Consider the following 23821-nt stretch of genomic DNA (forward strand, 5'->3'; position numbering starts at 1 on the left):
TGCTTCTCGAGGCCAAAGGGATGAGACTGGCGACATGACTTGGCCACAACCAGAGAAAAAGTCATAATGAATCTGCTGCTTGCTGTAAATAGGTGTGCATGTACGCTAGGTTGAGAGTTCGCCATGGCAGGCTCTGATTTCTTTATGTGGTCCGGGCTCTCTTTAATGGGCGGAAACCCCCTCTTCGCTAGTCTCTAAGTAAAAACCATCTGGGTCAATTGAGGCATTGAAGGAGGAAAAAATCTCCTAATACGCGCCATCATTGTCCCCATTTCAAGACACATCCTAGGTTCGCACGAATAGAAAATTTTTGAAATGTCGTTGGTGGAAACATAGCGTTACTACTTGCCCGGGCGTGCAATGTCCCTGATTGCTGTCGAACCTTCAAATCGCATACAATTCGCCCTTACCCAGCTTATCAAGGGCGTTTCTTTACAGGTTATTGCTAGTTATACCAGGCATATTTCAAATAGTGTTTGTGACAATCCGCAGCGAAATGCCGCAGATCGAAGTTTTATTTATGATGTAAAGAGCGTCTGCATTCGCCAAACCACTACTGAACCACCAAGCCCTCGCTCACAAACAGTTACTATTCAAGTCCAAGATGTTTCCCACAATGTCCGCAGAAACTCAATAGTATCGCGCAGTTGAATCAACTACTGAGCCGCCACAGACTCAGGCTTCGCGGCGTCAACAATGGCCTGAAACTCAGAAGTGTCGAGCTCCTTTACGGGGTTGGCCACCGCCATACAGGCGGCGATGCAAGTACCACAGGCGGTGGGAACGATGCAAAACTCCCAACAGAAGGCCATGCAAGCCGGCTAAAAGTTTGCCCCGAGTTAGCTCTGCAAAATTCAAGCTCTGACAAACAACAGCGTCATGTGCTAGTACAAGACTTCGAGATGACAAGATGCTCAAGAACGTACCGCGTTCCCGCCAGTCTGACACACATCAGTGTGTTAGCAAAATCCGACTTTAACAGGATGATTCTTTCCGAGCTCACCCTTTTCTCGTTGGCAATTGGTCCCGCAGAGGCAACCGAAGCCATGGCGATAACAAAAGCCGGAGTGAAACGCATGGTGCAAGGGTGGAGTTGGTTGAGAGTTATTGATAGGAGTACAGTGTTTATGAATTTGAACTTGAGCTTGGAAAGTTGAGTGCGATGGGGATGAGAGAAGAAGATTTATTTGGCTGGAGGTTGCCACGGTATTTATGGTTATCAAATACTCATGCCAAAGAACTCGCGTCTTGCGCCTTAGAGTATTCGATGAGTCCAGAGCCAAGTTCATGAGCGTGAGAAGTCAGGAAACCTTGGCAGATGAAAAACGCCTACATCAAGTAAGGAAGGCTAAACTTGGGGTTGGACCAAAGTCCTTCCTCTTCCAACATGCGGACGGAGTATTAAATCGATCCTTGTACCCCTAAAGCGACTATGCGGATGCATGCATGTTCGAAGGATATTAGACAGATGAGAATGGTTGGGTACATCCGCAGAATGCCCGGTTCTTGTGACAATCAACCAACCTCTCCGCCTTGCTTACGGTGCCATCACATTCCTGCTTGGCACTTGGGCTTTTGGAGTAGCAGAAGGAAGGTTTCCAGAATGGCTCCACATGTTTACTGCTTGGTTCAATCTCAAAACATAGGTAGTCAAGAGGATGCTCAGATTGTTCGAATCGCCTTCGTAGTATGCTAACTTCGAACCTCAAAGTCGGACCCCGGGAGTATACGCTGTAATTCGCATCGGTCTTACTTCGACACAAGATTGTTGACATGTTCTCAGCCACCTCAAACTTCAATACATGCGACAATTTGCCTGGGCGCAGGGAAGATGGGGTCGGCTACACCCCAATGTCACATCATATTCACTGTAGACGCACGGCACAAAAGCCTCATACCAAAGTTCCAGAAGACGCAGCATTTCTTGGCTACGCCGCACCAGCGGGCGCTTCCGCTGCCAAGCGGGCTATGCGTGGGGTCCCTGTGCTTTCTCCTGGACAAAGTCAGCCACTGCCAACCAACGTTATAAATCTTCCAACTGTCTTCATATCCTGGGAATCGGTGGGGGGCTAGGCTAGTCAATCACCCTTGTCGTGGGACGATGCTGTTCCTGAGCTGATTGGTGTGAAGGGGTGGAACGCAGGCTTCTATATTCACCATCAGAGGCTGCCTGAACTTCAAAACTTTAGTTTACAGGAACCCGACCCCTTCCAACAGCATACGGCATGTAGTTAGGAAAATGTCCCCTCGTAGGCTTGGGGGTATTGCACAGCCTCTGCGTAAGGCGTTCTACGGCCTTGTGTCTGGATGCAAGTGCATTTAAAGATCCAGTTTGTGATACGTCTATGTAGCTAGAACCTCAACCTCACTCGGCAAGGTCGTATCAGCATCATCATGCGTCTATACCTGGTCACCGCAGTTGCGCAATTGGCGATAACTCTCTCGCAAGCGAAACCTCACGCCAAACAGCAGACATGGACCATGTCCGGCAACTGGCGTGAGGCCGGCTGGCGACGAGAATCTAGGGCGCCCGGAAACCACCCTATCCGTATGGACTTCGCCCTCTCTGTTCCTGAGTCTGGCATCTCGGCTGCCGAAGATGTTCTCCGTGCCATCTCCGACCCAAGTTCGGACAAGTTCGGCCATCATCTTTCTGCGGACGAGGTGTCTGAGATGTTTGCCCCATCAGCAGACGTGGTCCGTCAGACTGCGAAGTGGTTGGACTCTGCCGGCATACCACGCTCCAGTATGAGCGTGAGTTCAGACGGCAGCCACATTTTCTTCAACACCACCGTCGAGCAGGCAGAACGGCTTATCGACGCTACGTTCTACAGTTACTCCAAGGACAACTCCATCCAATTGGCTACTAAGTCGTTTCGACTTCCCGCACGTATTTCGGGTAATATCGATGCGGTCCTCCCCGGGATTGATTTGGGTGGAGTGCCGTCGGCTGTCGCCAAGGCAAAGCCGTTCAACATGCTGTCAACAACAACTCTCAAGCGGCAGAGTCCACCAAGTCGACAACTAGACTGCTTCAAGTACATGACGCCCGACTGTTATCGGTCGCTCTACAACATGCCAACTACCAATGCTGCCGTCTCGACTTCGCAAAACTCGTTGGGCATCTACCAGCCTGCCTGGGTGAGCTGGCTGCCGGAGGATCTCGATGGCTTCTTTTCGCGCTTCCATCCGGGGCTTGTTGGTCAAAGACCAAAGGTTCTTCCTGTTAATGGAGGCTACCTGCAGGACGATGTCAAAATGTGGCCCTTCAACCTGGAGTCCAATCTCGATCATGAGTACGCCATGTCGCTTATCAGCCCGCTCCCGGTCACGAACATCCAGGTAAGTTGAGTCCGAGCCCTCAAAATATGGATCAAAAGTGCTAATGATGCAAATCAAGGTCGGCGATCAGTTCCTCGGCGGCAATCTGAACACCATGCTAGCAGCATTTAGCAAAGAGTACTGCCTTACCGGCCTAGATCCAAACTTTGATCCCGTGTACCCGAACACGCGGCCTGGGGGCTACAACTCTTCAGACTGCGGTGTCTACGATCCTCCATCAGTAATCTCAGTCTCGTACGTCTACAACGAGGCCACCTTTTCTGAGGGGTATCTCCGGCGCCAGTGCCTTGAGTACTTGAAGCTTGGGTTGCGAGGCGTCAGCGTCATTGTCAGCTCAGGCGACACCGGGACCTCTCACCAAGGAGATTCCTGCATCGACCCCAACTCAGGAAATGTAACGACAAACGGGACACATGGCCACTTCACGCCCGGGTTCCCTGCTTCCTGCCCATGGGTGACCACTGTTGGCGGCACGCAGCTGGTACCCACCAACTCGACCTGGAAGAACGGGACCAGCTGGAAGTCCTTTCCTCCCGAAACAGCCTTCTCCATTTCGAATCCTCCTTGGAGTTCGGGCGGCGGATACAGCAGAGTTTTCAAGACTCCTTTTTACCAACAGAGCGCATCAATGTCCTACCTCGACCAGCCTTCCCTGCAGAGTCATCTGAGAAATCTCTCGACTGCAGGCTACTTTAACCCGCGCGGTCGTGGCTTCCCGGACGTCTCCGCGGTAGCCAACGATGTGGTCGCTTACTCCAACGGCAAACTATGGCGCGTCGCCGGCACGTCGGCGTCAGCTCCTGTGTTTGCATCCATGGTCGCTCTCATTAACAACGCTAGACAGGCGGTTGGCAAAAGCCCCGCAGGATTTCTCAATCCTTTTTTGTACGACATTGGGAAGAAGTCCCTCCGCGATGTGAAGACGGGTTGGAACAGCGGCTGTGGTGTCATCCAAGCTTTTGCGGCGTCTGATGGATGGGATCCTGTGACAGGGCTGGGAACTCCGGACTTTAGTCGGCTTCTAGAACTGTACATGAGTCTGCCTTGAGCATGTGTAGGGGGCATATTACCTTATCACAAACGCCGAGCCAATAGCAACCCAAATAGCAACCTCGATTCCAGATACCACGTTGCAAATTTACTGCTACATTGGGTGAAAACATGTGATGTGAGTTAAGTCATTATGAGATACAGATTTGGATAAAGTCTGTCTATAGGCGCCTATGGCTCCTACTTGATGGAAAGTCCTAGGAAACTGTGGCGCAGATGATGTTCACTTGAAAAGCAGCGCTGCTAACTAATCAATTAAGCCAAATCTAAGGGTCAAATTTAACTAATTAACTTAACGATTACGATAGTCTTATTTAAATTAACTATTTTAATTAGTCTTAAATATAATTACTTAAATAGGAAGTTAGTAATACTTCTTATAATATTCTTAGAGGATTAAAATATATATTATATAATAATCTAAGGCTATTTAACCCTTTTTAGCCCCTTTACTTAAAATAGTAGCTACTTATAGTAATAATACTATTTTAAATTTAGTTCTAGAGGTATTAAGTTTACTTAAGTATTAAAAGTATTATTAATAACCTCTATAATATTAGTAGAAGTTTAGTAAAACTAAATACTTTTTTATAGTTAGTTATTATTACTAAGATAGTAAAGATATTAAGAGTAAGTTTACTAAGTATTAAGAAGGTCTATTAATATAAAATCTATTATTAGATAAGGTTATTAATAAGCTAAGTAATAGAGAAATAGAAGTATTACTTTAGTTTATTAAAATTATTAATAGTAATATTATAAGCTTTACTAGCTAACTATTAATAATATTTAGAGTCCTTAACTCTTAAAGTAATAATAATTAATATAAATATAGCTTATAGAAGCTATAGATAAAGCTATAGATTAGTTTAATTAAATATATTAGTATATTATTATTATTAATACTTATAAAATCCTTTTTAAGTATTATATACTTATATATAAATTTCTAAAGTATTTTAATACTTTTAAAACTATTATAAACTCTACTTAAGATATAGAATTATTATAGTAATATAGAGGGGAGACTTTATAAACTTAGTATAATATTTATTAAGTACTTATTAGTTATTAATAATTAATAAGTATAAATATCTATAAGAGTTAAAATTAATACCTTAGGAGTATTATAACTATAAGTACTTAAACTATAAGTAAGTAAGGATATTATTAATTAATAAGGATTATAAGACTACTATTAAGCTTTATTAAAAGTATTAAAATACCTTTATAAGTTAAGATAGTTACTATAACTAACTCTTAGTAAGTTAAGTAACTATATAGTTAATCTTAATATTAATAAGAGTATTAAAAAGTTTATACTAGTTTTTAAGATAATCTAAGAGATACTCTATACTTATTAAAACCTCTTAAAGTTAGCTATACTTATTACCTTTACCTTAGCCTTTATATCTCTTAATCTACTTATAGAGTAGTTTAAATACTTTATATAACTTTATAAGAATTTATTAGTCTTTATTAATAAGAATATCCTTACTTAAGATATAATCTATATTATTAAGAAAACTTAAAATATAAAAGATATAACTATTAATTTAGCTATATTTAAATAAAGTTTACTTAATTATATTATATATTAAGTTCTATTAAGTAGTATTACTTAATATTAAATTTAGCTCTTAAGATAACTCTTTTTATAAAATAAAGTTAGTATTATTATTAGTAACCTTATTATTAATAGCTAAAAAGCTTTTAGATTATTATAATAATAATTTAATATACTTAATAATATTCTAGAGCTTATTAATAGAGCCCCTCTACTTCTAATAAGCTAAGTTATCTTAAACTCTACTAATATTAAGTAGATAGTTAGACTCCTCTTTAAACACCTTATTATTAACACTATAAATAATAGTATAACTAATAAAGTTAAGGATATAGCTATAATATTAAATTTAGTGTTATTAAGTATTAGTTTCTATATATAAAGATAATAGAGAAAGAAAGAGAACTTTAAAGTAAATATTATTATTTATAATATTATTAGATATAATAACACTAACTTAATTAATAAAGCTTTAGTTTATAAGAGTAGTATAAATAGTTATAATAACATTCTTACTAAAATAAACGCTAAGCTAATAATAGAAAGCTAATAAGTACTAAGTCTATTTCCCTAATTAGTTAATAAAATAGCTAAATATAGTAATAATAATATATTAATTAGGGGAAGTTTATAAATTAAATAATATATAGACCTTTATAAATACTTTCTATATCTTATTTCTAATTTATTCCTTCTTAGAGATATAGAGGTAATATAGTTAAGCTTTCTAAAAATCCCTTAACTAATATACTTAGTTATAAATATTATAATTAAAAAAACTAAGTAAGTACTATATATACTAATTACTAAACGTTAAGAAAAAGTTATTAATATTAATAAAAAAGCTAATAGCTAGCTCTTTAATCTAAGAAACTCTACTATAAAGTATAATAATAAGAGTAAAATATTAATGTTTAAGGAGATACTTATTATCTCTAGAATTATTATTAAATAAATACTTAATATAAAGGTATTCTTTATAGATATAATAAGTAGATTTAAAGTACTTCTTAATACTAAATATAATAGTAGTTTTCTATAGCTCTCTAAAAGTACTAGCTTTATTATAATATTAGTAAACCTAATAAATATCACTTAGATATATTATTAATATATAAAAAAGTATAATAGAAAGTAAATAAGTAATAAATATACTTCTAATACTACTTAAGAAGATCTTATAAATAAAAATACTTTTATTCTTAATCTAAGAAGTATAGCTTTAATTACCTTTCTTTAAGATAATTTCTATATTAATATAGTACTACTTCTTCTAAATAATATAAAATAAAGTTTTAAAAGTAATATACTTATTAAAATTAGTAGTTAATATATTATTAGTAGTTAAAAAAGCTTAAATCTAAGTAATAATCTTTTAAAGAGTTACTTTATAGCTAATAAAATAATTAATATATTAGTTATATATTAGTAGAAGTATTATAATAATAAGAGAGAGGTTAAAAAAAGCGTTTAAAAATATATAGAAATAAAACTTTAAAGTATAGTAATAATAATAATAGTAATAGTAATACTAATAGTAATATTAAAAAAAGTTATTTTTAAGAACTAATAAAGAGGTTAAAAATAAGCTTTTTTTAACTTTTAATAAGAAGGCTAAAAATATATTAATTAAGTAGTATAATAAAAAGTATATTTCTAATACTTTTAGTATTTCTTAATAGTAAAACTAATACTATTAAGAAATACTTAGTCCTACTTTACTACTTATTAATATAAAAGTATTACTAAATTAATATTATTAACTACTTACTTTTTTTTTTTTTTAGAAATATATTATAATAGGATTTAATAAGCTAATAGTAAGTTTACTATATAAGGAATTATAAAGATATTAGTTTAAAACTAACTTAAGTTATTAACTATAGTATAAAAACTTAAAAGGTTATAACCTTAAGCTACTAAAAAAGAATATTTAGTTAACTTTTTTATTTTTTTATTAAATCTTTTAAAAATTCTAATTAGTTTAGAAGCTAGATTTTTATTCTTCTAGATAATATTAGTTTAATTAAGATAGTTAAACTAAAAGTATTATAAGTTTAGCTAATTAACTCTAAAAAAAGCCTCGTTTTAATTAGCTGATTAATTAATTTAATTGATTTGGCTTGATTGGGTAGTAGCGCTGTTGAAAAGGCTCACAGAAATAGACGGAAATCTGCGAATGCCGGACAATTTGCATCCATTACTCTAGCCTGCCTGAACAAAGCATGGAACACACTGAATTTCCCATCATAGAAGACTATTATGGCCGCTCACGCCTGGCTTATCTTGCTACTTCCCGCCAAGTTGGCCTTCTGAAGGGAGAAGGCCTCATTCAACTGCCCAATCATCACCGACACTGGCCTGCCGTTAAGATATATCTTGTCAAACTGCGATAGAACCTCCGGGTAAGCTTCCAGGCACTCTCTTGCCTTCCAGAAGAAGTGTTCAGCCTGAGCGGGCTCAGCAACGTGCTCGAACATCTCCGCCATCAGCCCCTCGTGGCGCTTCCGGTTTTCTTCGTCGACTTTCTCCTGCAGCCGTCTAGTTAAACCGAATTCTGTTTCTCAGGCGAGGCCTTCTATCCTAAGGTAGCATTTTATGAAGGGAATGTGTTACCTTCAAGTCAAAAGTGAGGTTGACTGTGGGTTCGATGACGCCTCCGCCAAAGTCGACGTCAGGAAACAAGTCTCGGAACTCCTTGCTGCGCTTCATAGAGTCCTCAATGGACTGTATTCGAGTATCACTCATCGGTGCCATCCCTGGGGGCATATTGCCCGACTTCGCAAAGTCGATGTCGTGTTCGTTGGTCATTTTTGTTGTGGAATTTAAGAAGGGGAAAGAGGGGTTAAGTTGGCAAATTCAGTTGCACCCAAATGAGCCTTCCGGTTCGCAAGGTCGGGCTTTTTATGTTGGAAAGGCTGTTGCAAGGCCGGGGAAGAATATGCGGAATCCAGGGGCGTGTATTGTGCTTAAGGATGGGGGGTGCGATGAAGAGGTGAGAACTACATAACCCCATCTACTGCGCCGCAACCCCGCATACCTTACCGTACGGCGGTAAAAGGGGGCCGTTCAGGGCGCCCTTGAAGGGGTCCCAACGAAGGAAAACAAAAGATCCAACACTGCATACCGGTACCAACATCGAACAATCACTCCGAACGATGATTCAGCCTGCCAAGAACAAACTTCGGGGGCCAGGCAGACAAGTACACAAGGGAGAGCATCAAACAAGAATTTCGAAGCGCAGTCGCCGGTTTTCAATCGCCACCCGGATGCGAGACCCTGTACAGCAACATCAACTCACCATAGTACCCTGACAAGGAGGGAGTGCCCAATCTCATTTCCGGCGACAGCTCGCTCCCTGATGCGCTGCGCGACATTCGGTCCTCGAGACTGATGGTTTTCTTGAAGATACCCCATCTCTTCGCTTCGTCGATGGCTTTCGGCGTGGGGATTTCGATCGGGTTGAGCCTGCACTCTGCCGAGGCCCTTGTTCAGATGCTAGACTCCATGGTGATGTGGCAGATCGCCGTGGTTTGTTTTGTTCGAGGTGTGAAGAGGAATGACCGAAGCCCAGCGCAACAGTTGCCCTCTCTTATACCCACGCTGGCGACATCAAGCTTTTCATCGAAGACATTGAGAGAAGCTGTCTCCGCAGCCAGCGAGGCTCACATCCCGAGTCTTCAAGTTACTTCAACTACCGTGGTGGTAGGTTCAGCCAAAGCCTGGCCGTACCCGTTGTGGCCCACCTTACTGTTTTACATTAAGAATTCCTCCAGGGCTCACCAAATATCATCCATCATGAATGATGGCTCCGTCATTCTTTGTGAACCCAAGTTCCGATCTGCCAAGCGCTTCATTTCGGGGCCGCCTCGTGGAAATAATTCCAGAAGAAACGTTCCAAGCGGCTCGGTAGGAAATCCGCCCTCGTACTTCTTGACAAAATGGTACACTAATGAGGCATTCTCAGCTGAGAGATCCTCGTCCTCGTCATATGTGCTTGTGGCGCAGATGTCCACCCAACCGGCCAATCCGGGCCACCACAGACTGCACCACTCCTCGTCGACTCGGACCCAAATATTTGCGTCGGCCCCGTGCAGAAGGAACAGTTGGATGAAAGACTCGGCAAGATCTGCATCATCTTCATGACCCAAAACCATCCTCAACCACATGTGCCAACAGGTCAGAGTCATTTTGTGCGTTTCTTTCCATCCGCGTATTACGTGGTCAGATCTGGCGTTGGGAGAAGCTCCAGCTTCAAAGTATGCAGCGAGTTCCTGATAAATTCTCGCTTTATACGCTCTTCTCTCCATTTTCTCGTGATTCTTTTCTATGTCGAAATAGTCAAACGCACCGTCAAAGTACGTATCAAGAACAACATCCCGGATGTTGTTCTTTTGGTGGAGTCGGCGAGCGCGTTGCATTCCGCTCAGAGAACAAAGCCCTTTAGAGGTGCCTATCTTTGCAGCTAGTAGAACCAACTCACTGTAAGCTGGACGACAAGCCTGGTGCACCGTTCTTGTCAGGCCACCACCCATAAAGCGAGACCACATATGTTCAACGACAGCTCCATGATGTTCTAGAACACGAGCTAGTTCCTCCAAAAACGCCAGGAAACGGGCTTCGGATACTTGGCTCAGCATAGAATGGTAGTGGGTGACCAGTGATTCAAAGTCGAAGAGAAAGCGTCTCCTTGCATAATGAACGCTTGGACGAAAGATTTTCATTATTGCGAGAAATGCCTGGAGCTTGAAGTCCGCTTCGTTGAAACCCATTGATTCGGCGCGCATTATCGTCTCAATCTGGGCTTGAGCAAAGAACTCGTGAACGGTCTTATGAATGCATCTGATTCCCTTCTGATATGGGAATTGGTTATTGATTTTCCTCTCATCCTTGTATTTTGCGTTCCTATGCAGATGATTGGCGTTGTCTCCGTCGTTCCTAACCTCGATAACGTCTTCTTCATCGCCATCGGGGGAATCATTGGTGTAGTAATCATCAACGAAGGCACAAACACCATCGTCGCCGTCATTCCTGCTCTTTGCGGGCTCCAAACGAACCCTCTTCTTCGGATCTCCTGGTCTGGATTCCCATTTCGAGTGCTTCTTTACCGCTTTTATGTCAAGCCCAGCTGGTGAATAACGCGGCTTATCGTCTGTGTTTAGGGTAAATGTCTCCAGCATTCCCATGCATCTTTGATAGACCAATCGGCGAGCACATTCTAGTCTTTCGTCTAACACAGTTTGATGCATCGGTTGAATCGGAAGCTTCAGTGCAAAGTCTTGGTCGTATTCGTAGTCGTTGAGAAACGAGTAGGAGATCAATAGCCACAGAGGGTGGTGATCGTCTGGTTCCCTGTTGCAATGGAGGACAGTCAAAAGCGATCGCATTGCCCTCATTCTGTCGAGTTTGCTGTGGCTTTCATTTCCCATGGAGTCGAATATTGATTGGTACAGATCTTCGAGTTCGTTTGGGAGGGCGTCAACTCTCTTCTGGACATCTTGTAATTGGTCTCCAGAAAGAATGCTCCATTTCAGCCGTCGAAGCACGATCTTGACCCATAAGAAAAATCCCTCGGCCTTTTCAGTAATGTGTTTTACCAGTTCCAGAATCTTGGGGCTTTTTTTTCGAATAACGTAGAAACTCCTCGTTTTCTAGTAATTCTTGGTTGACGTAGCTGCTGATATTGCGAGTTGTGAGGTCTTGAAGCCGGATATTTGGATAACCGGCTAGCTGTTCTCTGAATACCTTCCATTCTCGACTTGACACACAAAGCTTGACACTCTCTCCATAATTCCTGGCCCATTCGAGAAGTATTTTCGTCAGATGGTCATGGTCTCCGTCGAGCTCATCAAGGCCGTCGATGAAAAACGCAAGTTTGTGCGAAGTGAAAAAGTTGGTTTGGTCGAGAAGCAATTTCAGAGCCACGTCCAGGTCTGAAGAGCGGACTTGCAGCGGTCGTTCCTTCATGATAGACTGATAGTGTTTTGGAAACACAGTCTGTATTAGTGTCGGCACTTCTTCCAACACCGAAAATAGCAGCCCACGGCACATACCATCAAGAGACTTTTGCATATCCGCCCCGAGCTGCCAGAAGAAGAAACTCGCCATTAGCAAGGACTTTTCACCGGCCCAATCACGTAGATGCTTCTTCATCTTTGAGCTTTGGCAAAGATATTTCATAATAGTGGACTTTCCTGACCCTGGCTTCCCAGAGATGTAGATGATGCCGTGCCCGTAGAGAGACCACATCACAAACTGCTGGCGTGCCTGTGAACCGAAGGAAGTGTCCTCTTCAAGGGGTGAGTCAGGGTCTAGAATCCAAGCAAAGGAGTTCTTGTGTGCCTCTTCGACCTCTTCAAATCTGTTTTTCATGCCATCAACCCGCAGCTCGTCAAGAATCTGCTTCTGCGCGTACTCGGCAAGACACGTTTTGAAGTCGCTGAAAACGTTGCGCATGACTCCAAGGAATCCAAGGTTATATATATCTCCAGCTCCATCCGACGGCGTAATTCTGTGCTCCAGGGCCTCTAGGTCTGCCCTCAGGCTGTACCCTAGGTTGCCTCTGTCGCGAAGAAGGCGTTTCAGATCGTGTCTGTGTAAATCTCTCAGCACAAAGTTCTCAGGTCACTTTTTGCAAGTCTTGCTAAACTTACCTTATTACTTTTGTTATTCGAAGATAAACTTTTGACCGCCAATCTTCCAATTCGTCGATCGAACTCTGTTTTTCCTCCTTACCTAGGACATATTTGGCCGAGTTGAATCCATTCAATAGCGAGAGAAGCCGCACTGTGAGATCGTGGCATTTGTCTACACGAATGAGCAGCTTGGCCTCATGGCCATCCGTTGCAAATTCCGGCCCGCTCAGATGAACGGCATTGATCTGTTCGTCGAGCAACTTGATGCGGCGCTCCAAGTCGACGTCGGCCTTCGTCGTAGCGGAGCCTGAATTCCCGAATTCCTGGGCGACTGTGATGTTCTCGGCGGCCAAGTCGAGGAAGTCGGCGACGGCGCTAACGAAGCCGATGATTTCAATCGATGTCATCATTTTGTCTTGCTTCTGATGACACCTGACAATGGTCTGTCTCGAGGAGGGTTTGTGTGATGTAGTCGCAGAAGTGGTGAAGGTCTGGTAGGAGCCAGTCTCGATCAGTGATTAGCATTGAGTCACACCGGGAGGGGCCTCCGGCAGCGTGAGGACTGGAGTCACAGCAACGGACGCCCTATGGCGTTGGATCTCACCATGGCGATCAATCGGCGGTAGAATGTGCTCTTGGACTCCTGCTTGCCGGATGAGCAGAAACGCAACGGTTCGAATTGCTTACGTCAATAATGAGGGGTTGAGAAGAAGATGGAGATAGACGGGTTGTTTGAGGTTGATAAATCCTTGGCACCTGCTGTTGGCACAGCCAAGTCATCTTGAGCGGCACAGTCGATGTTGGTTGAAGAGGGGCGGTGGGTGCCAGCCAATGACAACGCAAGGCGGACTGGGAACACTTGAATGCACCTTGCCCGCCGTTGTTGGTCGCCAAGACAAGACCTGCCAGCAGCCAAGTGAAGCATTTTAATTTTGGACTCGCCCCAATGCGTTGGGAACGTCGTTTTACGCCTATGACATCACCTCAACCAATGCTAGGGGGGTATCATAACATCTGGTTTCCGGAGGGAGTTCATTCTTTCCTAGGTATCTGCATTCACTACCTCGTCACTAAAAGCCTACGTGCATGTATACCTAGGTAAGCAAAAACTAGTTGTATTCGTATCGGAAACCCTTCTTTGCAATTTCGAGCTCAAAGCTTACTCCGTATGATTCCGTCAACTGAATCCAGAAGCTGACCCTCAATACTGTCAGGTATCTGGCTTGTCTGATTGGTAAACAGCACTGGGAATGGCGGGGTCTCGCTCAACAACAAGCCTACATTTGGATCGTCGCATATTGTTATCAAATTGTTCTGAGTATGGTCGCCTCGCATGAGAGAGGTTTTTACGCTGGGAATTAGATCACACATATTGCTGCACCAATTGACTGGCTTCTCATGGAATCAGGGTAAATGGATGACAACGTTGGCCCGTTAAACATGGTTGAGGCTACTCTTAGACGTGTGTTCATCATACGTATCCTTTTCATTTTCTTCTCTGGCCAATTCTCTGGTTTCTTTGGTTAGCAAGATTTCGCGCCCAAAGGCACATAAACTATGTTGTTCAAATGCCTCAAACAAGCACTCTCAAGGGAGCCTGAACTATTTCAGGTACGTACTGAGCTTGCTGCCTGGGCGCTAGCAGCCATATGCCAGGGGTCCCCAGCTGTTCGCCTCTTGCATCTTCGGTTTAGTCTCCTGGTTGTCGCGATCGTTCACGCGTTCACCCTCATAGAATCGATGAATAGGGCCCATTTACATTGATAGTCGTGCAATTCTCGTTGAAATACTGCCTAGGCACTCGCAGGCTACCATCCGCGCTAGGTATGGTGTTCAGCAACATGAGTCAAGAGAAAGCCGACCACTTGTACTTAAGGGACGTGCTTCGTCTGCTGAACAGATGTCTGATCTAAAATGTCAATTTCATGCAACTATTTTATTCGACTCAGCCTTCTATTAATACCAAAGGACTTCTGTCTCTTTCTCTCTGTTTTTTTCTTCGCACTCGCTCATCATGTCCGACAACCCAGGTGCTTCGTGTGCCTCATGTGGCGCGGCTAAACCAGCTGCACCCCCTGTATTTCCCAACGACCCTTTGCACCAAGCGGCTTTTGGCGATGATATCAGAAGCCTTCAAGGGATCATATCGGCAGGGGCTGATCTATCCGCCGTTGTGACCGCGAGAGGCTGGACAGCGCTTCATCTTGCGGTTCAATCGGGAGGTGAAGGGGCCGTGACAGCCCTGCTGCAAGCCGGCGCCAATCCATCTGCTGCAACGAGCGATGGAGTGACACCTCTGCATAATGCTGCTGCTGGCGGAAGAGTAGCAGCAACCGAGTTGCTTCTGGACGCCGGAGCCGACATCAACGCACGCAACATCGACAACGAGACACCCTTACATGTGGTGGCCTTGTTTGGAAATATGCAAATAGCAAAGCTACTGGTGGAGTCGGGCGCAGACGTATCAGCCAAAGACTGTTACGGAAACACACCCCTGCATATAGCTGCTTCACACGAGCTTCTGGACATTATTCAGGTACTTTTGGATGCTGGTGCTGACATGAACGCGATCAACAACAACGGAAACACTGTGTTGCACCATGCTCTATCCGATTCCCCAGCTGCAACAAGATTCCTCATTCAGGCGGGAGCGGACACCTCTCTTCGTGGCCAATTTGGCACAACACTTCTGCATCTGCCAAGAAATTCCGAATGGCTGTTTGACGTTCTTCTGAAGTGCGGTGGCGATCTAGAGGCGGTAAACGACGATGGAGCAACTCCACTGCATGAGACCGCGGCGTACGGCACTGCACAACACTTGCAAAGGCTTATTACTGCTGGTGCTAATTTGAGCGCCACGACCAAAAAGGGAGAAACGGCTCTACATTTAACTGCGGGGGACCCAGATGCCCCATATCTGGGTGAGGATGGAGAATCAGAGGCAAAAGCGAGATTGCTGGTGGCTGCTGGGGTCAATGTGAACGCAAGGACAACCTCAGGGGAGACAGCTTTAGATCGTGCATTGACGTGCAATCGCGATGGGGTTGCAGGCTTCATTCGTGAGACGATGTCTCAAGAGCGTGAAGGGAACTGAGTCGCCCCATCGAGACACATACTTACTCAGTCTATGGTTCAAAAGGTGTAGAATAAGCAAGTCACATTGGAAGCATCAAAGGCTTTGAAGGCATACAGTATTCCTTTCCTCATGAACTAAAGTATTTATAAAACTACAACGACCAATTACAACGCCCGCTTGTACTTCTTTTTCTCCTCGAATACATGCGGAAGATTTCAAGGGGTTGGTGTGTAGGTAGCGTCTGCTGGCAGGCTGGAAGCAGCAATCTCCGGGCCGTCCTCAATCAGATCATCATCGCCGGTATCAGTCGTTGAAGGAGTCGGGGGGGTTGAGGTGGTAGGATCGCTTGCGGGCTCCGTTGGGGTCGAAGGAGTTGAAGGAGTCGCCTCAGGAGGAGACGACGAGACGGGCTCCTCAGGCTGGGTAGCGGGTGTTGACGGTGTCGGAGTATCCGCCGCGTTGCAGTTATCAGCCTCGGGGGCCAAGCCAGTGTAAAAGTTTGCGTTGAAAGCAGCGTCCAGAGAGGCTTGGATGTTGTTGTCGGTGAAAGGGCATCGGGCATGTTCGTACTGAACGCCGTTGAACTGCTCTGAGGCCGGCTGGGATAGCTTTTTCCAGCTGATCATTGGGGGGTTGAGGGCGTAATCGGCGCCGTCTTTGGAGGGAAACACGTTCATCTGACCGTCATATCCGACGATGGCGTGGGTGTTGCCAGGGCCAGAACCGCTGTCTCCAGAGCTGTAAAGCGTCTGACCACTGACTGACGTGTCGTAGGTTTCCTTGCCGGTAGAGTAGCTGACTCCAACGACGCGGTAGTCGTCCGCCACCGGGTCACACTTGTCCGAGTGAACCCAGACGACGGTGGTCAGGTAATAGTGCTTGTGCTTTTCGGCGTTCTGGACCTTGGGCAGGTACCACGAGTACAAGATACCGGTCCGACCGTTGGAAGTTCCCACTCTGGCGTAAAGCTGACCCTTGGTACCATCGCGGCAATCGCCGCCGCTCTTTCCTGTGGGCCTCAGTCCCTCGCTAGATTGGTGGAGAAGTCAGTCAAAACATCGTTCGCAATGCGTTGACAGAATAGTTCATTGCACACATACCCGTGGAAGCCGTCCTTGTCGACAGCGGCATACGGAAAGCAACCGCTTCCATCGTTCAGACCTGGCTTGAACCGCAACTCGATCTCTCCCTCGATGCCGTCTGAAGCTTGTTGTTGAAAGGCAGTGACCTGGTCGTGAGCCTTCCATTTGCCTCCAACGGCAATATCTTCACCACGGGCATAAAGAACGCTCCCAGAGGCGAGGGAGGTCAGTCCCAGAAGAATGAGTGACTTGAATGAGTGACGCAACATTTCTGCTGGAAACGTAGTGAGTGACTAAAAAGAAAAAGAGTGAACGACAGTGCTGAAGAAACTGGGAAGCAGCTGGGGTGAGATGGGAAGTTGGGGTGCTGCAAAAGAGAATATATACATTCCACTTCCACTTGACGGACAGGCAGGCCCCTGTGAAAGTATCACTTAAACATATTAAACTTATAAACAGCTACATAACGTCATGTTACCTGTAGAGCCTGGTCCTGCTAATCCCGCCTTTCCCGCAAGGTCGTTGACACTATCTTAAGAAACTTGGTGTTTGATCGACAACAGGTTTAGATTGACTTGAACACTCGCAGCACGCTCGGTTCATCCGAATCACAAAGCTAAACAGATTAGATTCTTTATCCCCCAATGCAGACCCACACTGTACCTAATTCTTTTGGTGCAGACTGAGTTGCGAGTCAGTTGCATAAAGTGGCTTGGTCCCTGATCAGAGGGGTGACCCGTGGGTCGGCCAAGGCTGCACAACTAATTGCATGAACTTACATGAGTCGGCGACTCCGTATGCTGTGCGACTTTCTCGCAATCGCAAAGGACATCATATAATAAAGCCAGCTTAGAACTTTGCTGTCACCAGCATCCCACCGCTTCGGATATTTTTCATCCAATTACTCTCTTTTAGTTTTTGCAATTCGCCTGTGCGCTTTTGCTTACATGACATATTCAATCTGTTTATAAAGTCGCTCTTTCAAGATGATTTCCCGTCGTTTTTCCGCACTTCTGTTTCTTCTGGGTTCCTTGGTCACCCTGGTCAGTTGCTGAAACTCCCAGACAGCATAGTTTGAGGTGCTGCTTCTAGTGTGAATGATTCTCTGACGCCTGTGAATAGCTCTCTGCACAACCTGTTCGACCCTTTGCTGTAAGCATGCCCGACATCTTTTCCACTTTGTTTTGAATCAAGGCAGCTAACACTACCTTGCTGTAGGGAAACTCTGCATACGCGGTCGACGCCGAAGAGAACAAAGAAGAGGGGCGATGGGGCTTCAGTGTGTACGCAGATGGTTACACAGCCAAGGACGCAAATGGCAAGGTGTTGCCCGTTGATACCCTCATGGTCAACACGGTGTCCAAACGCCTGACCGTCATGAAGGCAATGAACGGAGACGACAAGACGGACCCTCGACTGAAAATGCGCCAGGTTCTCAAGGCGTGCTGGGAGATGACTGGTCTCAAGCCTTCCGAGCTGAAGACCGTGATGGGATCGAAAATCAGTAACACCAACATGCAAGAAGCCCTAGCCTCTTGCCGTACCGATTTGAAGCTCAAAGAGACGGATTCATTCACGGTCACCAGCACCGAAACGGAACCTGAGCGCAAGAAATGTTGGGAGACTGTTGGCAAGACCATCTTCTCGTCGGCTATTCAAGGTGCCATTAGGGACTTCGATATCAACAAGGAGCTTCTTGAGCTTGAGGTAGACCATGGGGATGGGTGGGATCATCTTTACTACCGATTCTCGGCACCAGACGAACAGTGAGATCACTGGTAGATTCTTCGCGTAAATGAGCAGTAGTCAAACAGGGACCTTTTGCAGCCATTCACTCCGTGACTTTGACCATGCCCAGATTGGAAGTACGTAGTGTCCATCAACTTATCATCACTCTCAGCTTGCTCGATCGGCAGCTTGAGGCGCGACGCTTCTAATAGTCTTGCAAACACACAATGTCGCCTCGGGAGACTCCGCTAGGAACTTGAGGTGGCCGTACAGTAATCCGGGCGTCGGCGTATGCAGTCATCAACGGCAGACTGCAGTCGAGTGGCGTTCAAGCACAATGAAACTGCTTCGTTCCATCCAATCAAACTTTTCAGCCCAAGTAAGTGACTTTTGTTGCATACAACAATGATCAAATATTGAAGTGTATTTATGCGGCACGGATTGACCCCACGTTTTTGACTCCATGCTAGTTACTGCTTTCGGACAACAGCCCCCGAATATGACTACTCTTTATTGCCGGTACAATCCTCGCCGTTAGCGGAGAGAGAAGTCGCCCGTCTGACGCTTGCATGTTTGCGCAATGACATGGGTAGGTCACATTTCAGCTTTGCACATCCTGAACCAAACCGTGAAGTGTGAATGTCCTTGTAGTCTTGGTAACGGAAACTGGCTGCAAGATCACGGACCGTACACATCTACTGAGAGCATGAAGAGACTATAGCTTGATGTGTCTAATACAGATGAGTATGCGATGACGAGGTGGAAACCGGGGCATGGTAGAGGTCGTCTTTAGCTTACACCTGGTTTGGAGACGTAGTAGCCGGGAGATCAAGTACCCCGTGTGTAAGCGATAGAACATGACTTTTGCCAATCACAATAGACATCGGCAATGTCATTGCATGTTTTTATATTTTGTACTCGCACTGTTGTCTTGTCGCTGATGCCAAGTATCCTTCTCCAAATGGCCTGCTGTCACTATCAAGAATGGGTGTGGTGCGGATACCGACATCCCTTTGAATATGATAAGTGGACCCCATAGCAGCAAACCAAGACGTATTGGGACCTCAAGTTGCTTTTCAATGCATTGAGAAGGCACCGAGGTTTGCTGGAAGAAATTCTGGAAGTCCACTCCATCGAGCTGAAAAGCTATCAGGTAGGGTAGGAAGGGAGGAGTGGGGACGGTTCGACATTGTCCATAAATACGAAGCTGGCCGGTTTATCCCGTCTCCCTTAGTTTCGAGAGCTTACCCTACATTGTCAAATAAGTTCAAACAAACACTCCGTGGACAAAATCTTGCCTACTCTCAGCATGTCTCCCTTATTGCCCCTTCTCATAATATCCTGGTCGTTCACCCGCACATCGCTATCACCTCTGAAGAGCGTGAGGAAGTCTTACGCTCCGTCGAATACAATGTCTTTGTCTTCCCCGCAGCCCTCCTCACCTGCGATTATCTCTCCGATTCGGGCACCTCGGCCATGACTGATGTTCAGTGGGCAGCGATGCTCAGGGGTGATGAGAGTTATGGCCGCAACTCAGGCTACTACTGCCTCCTTGAGGCCTTCCGCGATGTCTTCGAGCGTGGTGAAGATCATCGATCTGTCTTCAAAGATGTCCTTGCCGGCACAGCTGACAGCACTTTCTACCGCGAGATATTTCTCAAGGAGATCTGTGGCGGATTCGTGAATGGCGGCCCTCTCCAGCTTATCCGTCCGAACTTTTTCATTTTGCCCCAGGGGCGGTGTGCCAAAGTATTGCTCTTCTCTACCTTGAGCGACACACTGTGTAACATCGACACCGATCCCCGCAACGTCAGTAATCTGCCAGCTCTTATTAGTAACGCATTCTTCGACGCCACGGCTGCGAACGCTGCGGCGGCTGGCTTTCAGTTGCACACATTCACTCAGCCCGGGCTCACCGACCCCTTCCCAGCCGAACAGGTCGGCGTTAAAAATCCGTTCAAAGGGAACCTGGACATCGAGAAGGTGTCGGCATTCCTTGGTGCTGGTGGGAATGCTAGCCGCGTGGCCATGCTTCTACTTACAATCACCAACAATTGGGCCGGAGCGCAGCCAGTTTCCATGGGCAACATCAAAGCTGCAGCTGAGTTAGCAAAGAAACATAGCTTGCCCCTTTTCTTCGACGCCTGCCGATTTGCAGAGAATGCCAAGTTCATCCAGGACTTTGAGGCTGGATATCAGGACAGAAGCATCCCACAGATTGTCCAGGAGATGTTTGCGTACGCAGACGGCTTTACTATTTCTCTCAAGAAGGATGGCCTGGCGAATATGGGTGGTGCACTATGTTTCCGAGACCAGGGCATCTTTCCGATAAGATTCGGTGCAGACATCGGCATTCGCTTGAAGGAGAGACAGATCATGTGTTACGGGAATGACTCCTACGGGGGTATGAGCGGTCGCGATGTCATGGCTGCCGCTGTCGGGCTCTACGAGGTCACCAAGGAGACGTACCTAGCCGACCGAATCGGCCAAGTCAAGAAATTCGCCGAGGGCTTGATCGCCAAAGGTGTTCCTGTTCTCCTGCCACCCGGCGGCCATGCTATCTATCTCGATATGGATGGCTTCTTTGCCGACTGTGGGAGGTCTTACGGCGAGTTCGCCTCCGTCGGTTTCACCTTGGAGCTGCTCAAAGACTATGGCATCCGAGCATGTGAAGCTGGTCCTTTCGGGTGGGAGTGGGACAAGAAAGAAAGCATTACGCAAGACAGAGACAACATTCCCAATTTGGTCCGGTTCGCCGTCCCGCGGTACGTGATGTCGGATAGACACATCGAATACACCATTGCCGCCGTATCGCAGCTCCACCAAAGACGCCATAGTATCCCTGGAGTGAGGATCACCCGAGGAAAAGAGTTAAGGATGAGAGTGTTCCAGAGCGGGTTGCAACCTGTCCCCGTTCTCTCGGGGTTGAGCTCCCCGACCGATGTTGGAACTTTCAAGAGCGAGGCCTGGCACGACATCCAAAAGCTTTTTGATGCTCTTCATCTAGATGATCAAGCTTTGAAAATGTTCTATCATGCTTTCGATGTACCCATGCAGGGCTGGGGTCATCTGCCAGCATCTGAGCCACCTTTCGGGTGGAAGTCGGATGCAAGCCTCAATCTTTGTCCATTCGAGTACTCCGTTGCCATTGATAAGGCGACCGGGAAAGCTCAGCTACGCTTCCTCATAGAAAACCAGGCAGATGAGGCAACTCTTGAGGCCCACCAACGAAGCGCTTTGCAACTAAATAATGAGACACAACGCATACATCCGAATGCAGTCTCTCTGGATCGATTCAACCATATCAAAGATACCTTCTTTCCCTCAGGGGCGGAAGCACAAGGAACCTTTGTAGGGTGGCACAGCTTTGTTGCTGAAGAAGGCCCTCGTCCGGGATGGAAGATCTACCTGAACGCCAATGCTCAGGGAGAATCCCGGGCCCCAGCAGTTGTCCGCGAAGCCCTCAACAAACTTTGTATGCCACAAGCTTGGGCTCCTCTTGAGAAAGTCTTACTGCCAGGGAACAAGCTCATGTATCTTTCACTGGATCTGTGCCCTGGCTCTCAAGCCCGAGTCAAGATTTACGTGCAGCATTTCGGCGCAACGGCCGCGGATCTATCGCAGGCGGCCTCCATCGTTGGCCCCGACATTGTTGGTGCATCTGATCCCGAAATACTCCATTTCTGTACCGTTCTGAGTGATGGTTCTGAGGGGCCATACGAGGGCAAGGGGCCGATGACTTGTTTCAGTTTCATTGCGGACGGTGAGGACGTGAAGTCAGAGGTGGCAGTGTACTTCCCTGTTCATGATTACGCCTCCGATGATGCTGAGATCCGCAACCGGATAGAGACCTACTTGGGGACTGCTGATGAAAAGGCTCTGAAGACGTATCAGAGAGTACTTGATGCCGTCGCTCATCGGCCTCTGCAGGATGGCCGGGGAATTCATGCATGGGTTGGGTTGAAGATGACGAGAAGCCGGGGGTCCGTAGTGACCTTCTATCTGGCTTCTGAGATGTTTGGCAAGTTGTCAAAGAGGCTATCAAAGTGCTTTGATGACGGTATCATAACGATCATGCGTAATTTTAGGAGCCATGAGATGCTGCTCCGCATCGTCTGAGACCTAGCGAGCTTGAAAGAGGTAATAGTCAATAATGGTTGAATGAATTTTGTCATGATCATTTTCGTTGCAAGTTAAATTTGCTATGCTCTTCAACTGTCGGTGTTGTTGCTGCTTTTCCTTCATTGTTCTGTGTGAGACAGTATCGATTGGAGTTGGGTTGTTCTGTGCTATTTCGTTGTGCCAAGTTGCCATTGCTGCAGTTCGACCCATAGCTGCAGTTCTACATTTATCCCGCAGCTCCCATAGTCTCATCTTTGAAAGGCGGCAAGGACAGTTAAAGCAGCGTATTTCCGGGCTTTTCAATTTCTCCTATACGTAAAAAATGAAATTATTACTGCCCGAAGGTGGCTCTCAAATCTTTGGTCGCACCTTTTTTATCACATCAGACATCAGGAGTACAACTCGGAACATCTTGCATACCAACTGTCATGGCCGTCATGCCTGCACGAGCCGACTCAGGACACGCGCGCAAAGAGGCGGCAGCACCGGCTGTGTCTGTGGCAGCCCAGCTTTGCAACATACTTCGACTCCCCCGAGAGCTACGTGACATGATATATGAGAACGGACTATTGCCACAGCATTCCACAATTCTGCTTTTATTTGAGCACCACCAGAAACATCAGCTTGGATCCAGTCTCTTCTGGACATGTCAGAAGCTCAGAGTCGACGCTATTGACTTCGTATGTGATCGAAACTACTTCGTCGTCGCGTTCAATTTACCACCAAGCCGTTTGCAACAAACCAGGTTCCACAGCGTGGGACAATTCAGGCGCCAGGGCGTGACCTCTTGGAAAGAATGCATTCATCATCCAACATGTCTTGCATTGCTCGAGAATGTTAGGTTTCTTCGGCTGCAAATCCCTCAGATGGTGATTGTGGACGATGGACTCGCTCTGGCGCAAGACCTCGTTGAGTGCGCGGCCCGCCTGGAACGACTGGTAATTCAAATCTTTGCAGCAGAAGACACGCGCCTTAATTCCATGCGTATCCTTTTGAGCCACGGCTCAGGTGGTCGGTTTCTCAATCGACTTCTTCGTCTACCATTGCTCAAAATTCTGCAAGTTTCACAATCAGACCAGACCGACGATTGGATCCCCGATGGTTTTCAGCCTAGGACGAATTGTCGGGTGGAGTTTATTTGCAACGGCCATCACTTTCCGCTCAACACGGCAGATTTGTGGAATTCTTTAGTTTCACAAGTATGGGATTCCCTGACACA

At 45.8% G+C, this 23821-nt stretch overlaps 6 protein-coding genes across 6 annotated transcripts; 2 read left to right on the forward strand and 4 right to left on the reverse strand.

Annotated features, from left to right (window-relative positions):
- Positions 1-656: 656 nt before the first annotated feature.
- Positions 657-1048, reverse strand: CGCS363_v011274 (uncharacterized protein; the record flags this gene model as incomplete). Its single annotated transcript, XM_036643123.1, has 3 exons — positions 657-821; positions 927-941; positions 1004-1048. 3 exons carry the CDS (start codon positions 1046-1048, stop codon positions 657-659), a joined length of 225 nt encoding a protein of 74 aa, XP_036491568.1.
- Positions 1049-2394: 1346 nt separating this feature from the next.
- On the forward strand, positions 2395-4390 carry SED1 (Tripeptidyl-peptidase SED1; the record flags this gene model as incomplete). The annotated part of the gene is made up of 2 exons (XM_036643124.1): positions 2395-3342; positions 3401-4390. The coding sequence occupies 2 exons, from the start codon at positions 2395-2397 to the stop codon at positions 4388-4390; spliced, it is 1938 nt and encodes a 645-aa protein (XP_036491567.1).
- Positions 4391-8229: 3839 nt separating this feature from the next.
- On the reverse strand, positions 8230-8770 carry CGCS363_v011276 (uncharacterized protein; the record flags this gene model as incomplete). The annotated part of the gene is made up of 2 exons (XM_036643125.1): positions 8230-8490; positions 8576-8770. The coding sequence occupies 2 exons, from the start codon at positions 8768-8770 to the stop codon at positions 8230-8232; spliced, it is 456 nt and encodes a 151-aa protein (XP_036491566.1).
- Positions 8771-11539: 2769 nt separating this feature from the next.
- On the reverse strand, positions 11540-13004 carry CGCS363_v011277 (uncharacterized protein; the record flags this gene model as incomplete). The annotated part of the gene is made up of 2 exons (XM_036643126.1): positions 11540-12551; positions 12613-13004. 2 exons carry the CDS (start codon positions 13002-13004, stop codon positions 11540-11542), a joined length of 1404 nt encoding a protein of 467 aa, XP_036491565.1.
- A 2881-nt stretch (positions 13005-15885) lies between these two features.
- On the reverse strand, positions 15886-17021 carry CGCS363_v011278 (uncharacterized protein; the record flags this gene model as incomplete). Its single annotated transcript, XM_036643127.1, has 2 exons — positions 15886-16699; positions 16771-17021. 2 exons carry the CDS (start codon positions 17019-17021, stop codon positions 15886-15888), a joined length of 1065 nt encoding a protein of 354 aa, XP_036491490.1.
- Positions 17022-17738: 717 nt separating this feature from the next.
- On the forward strand, positions 17739-22599 carry tnaA (Tryptophanase; the record flags this gene model as incomplete). Its single annotated transcript, XM_036643128.1, has 4 exons — positions 17739-17795; positions 17875-17904; positions 17971-18459; positions 19747-22599. 4 exons carry the CDS (start codon positions 17739-17741, stop codon positions 22597-22599), a joined length of 3429 nt encoding a protein of 1142 aa, XP_036491489.1.
- Between the last annotated feature and the right edge of the window lie 1222 nt (positions 22600-23821).

This window comes from Colletotrichum siamense (genome assembly GCF_013390195.1).
Source record: "Colletotrichum siamense strain Cg363 chromosome Unknown KSG_Cg363_contig07, whole genome shotgun sequence".
Classification (NCBI taxonomy): domain Eukaryota; kingdom Fungi; phylum Ascomycota; class Sordariomycetes; order Glomerellales; family Glomerellaceae; genus Colletotrichum; species Colletotrichum siamense.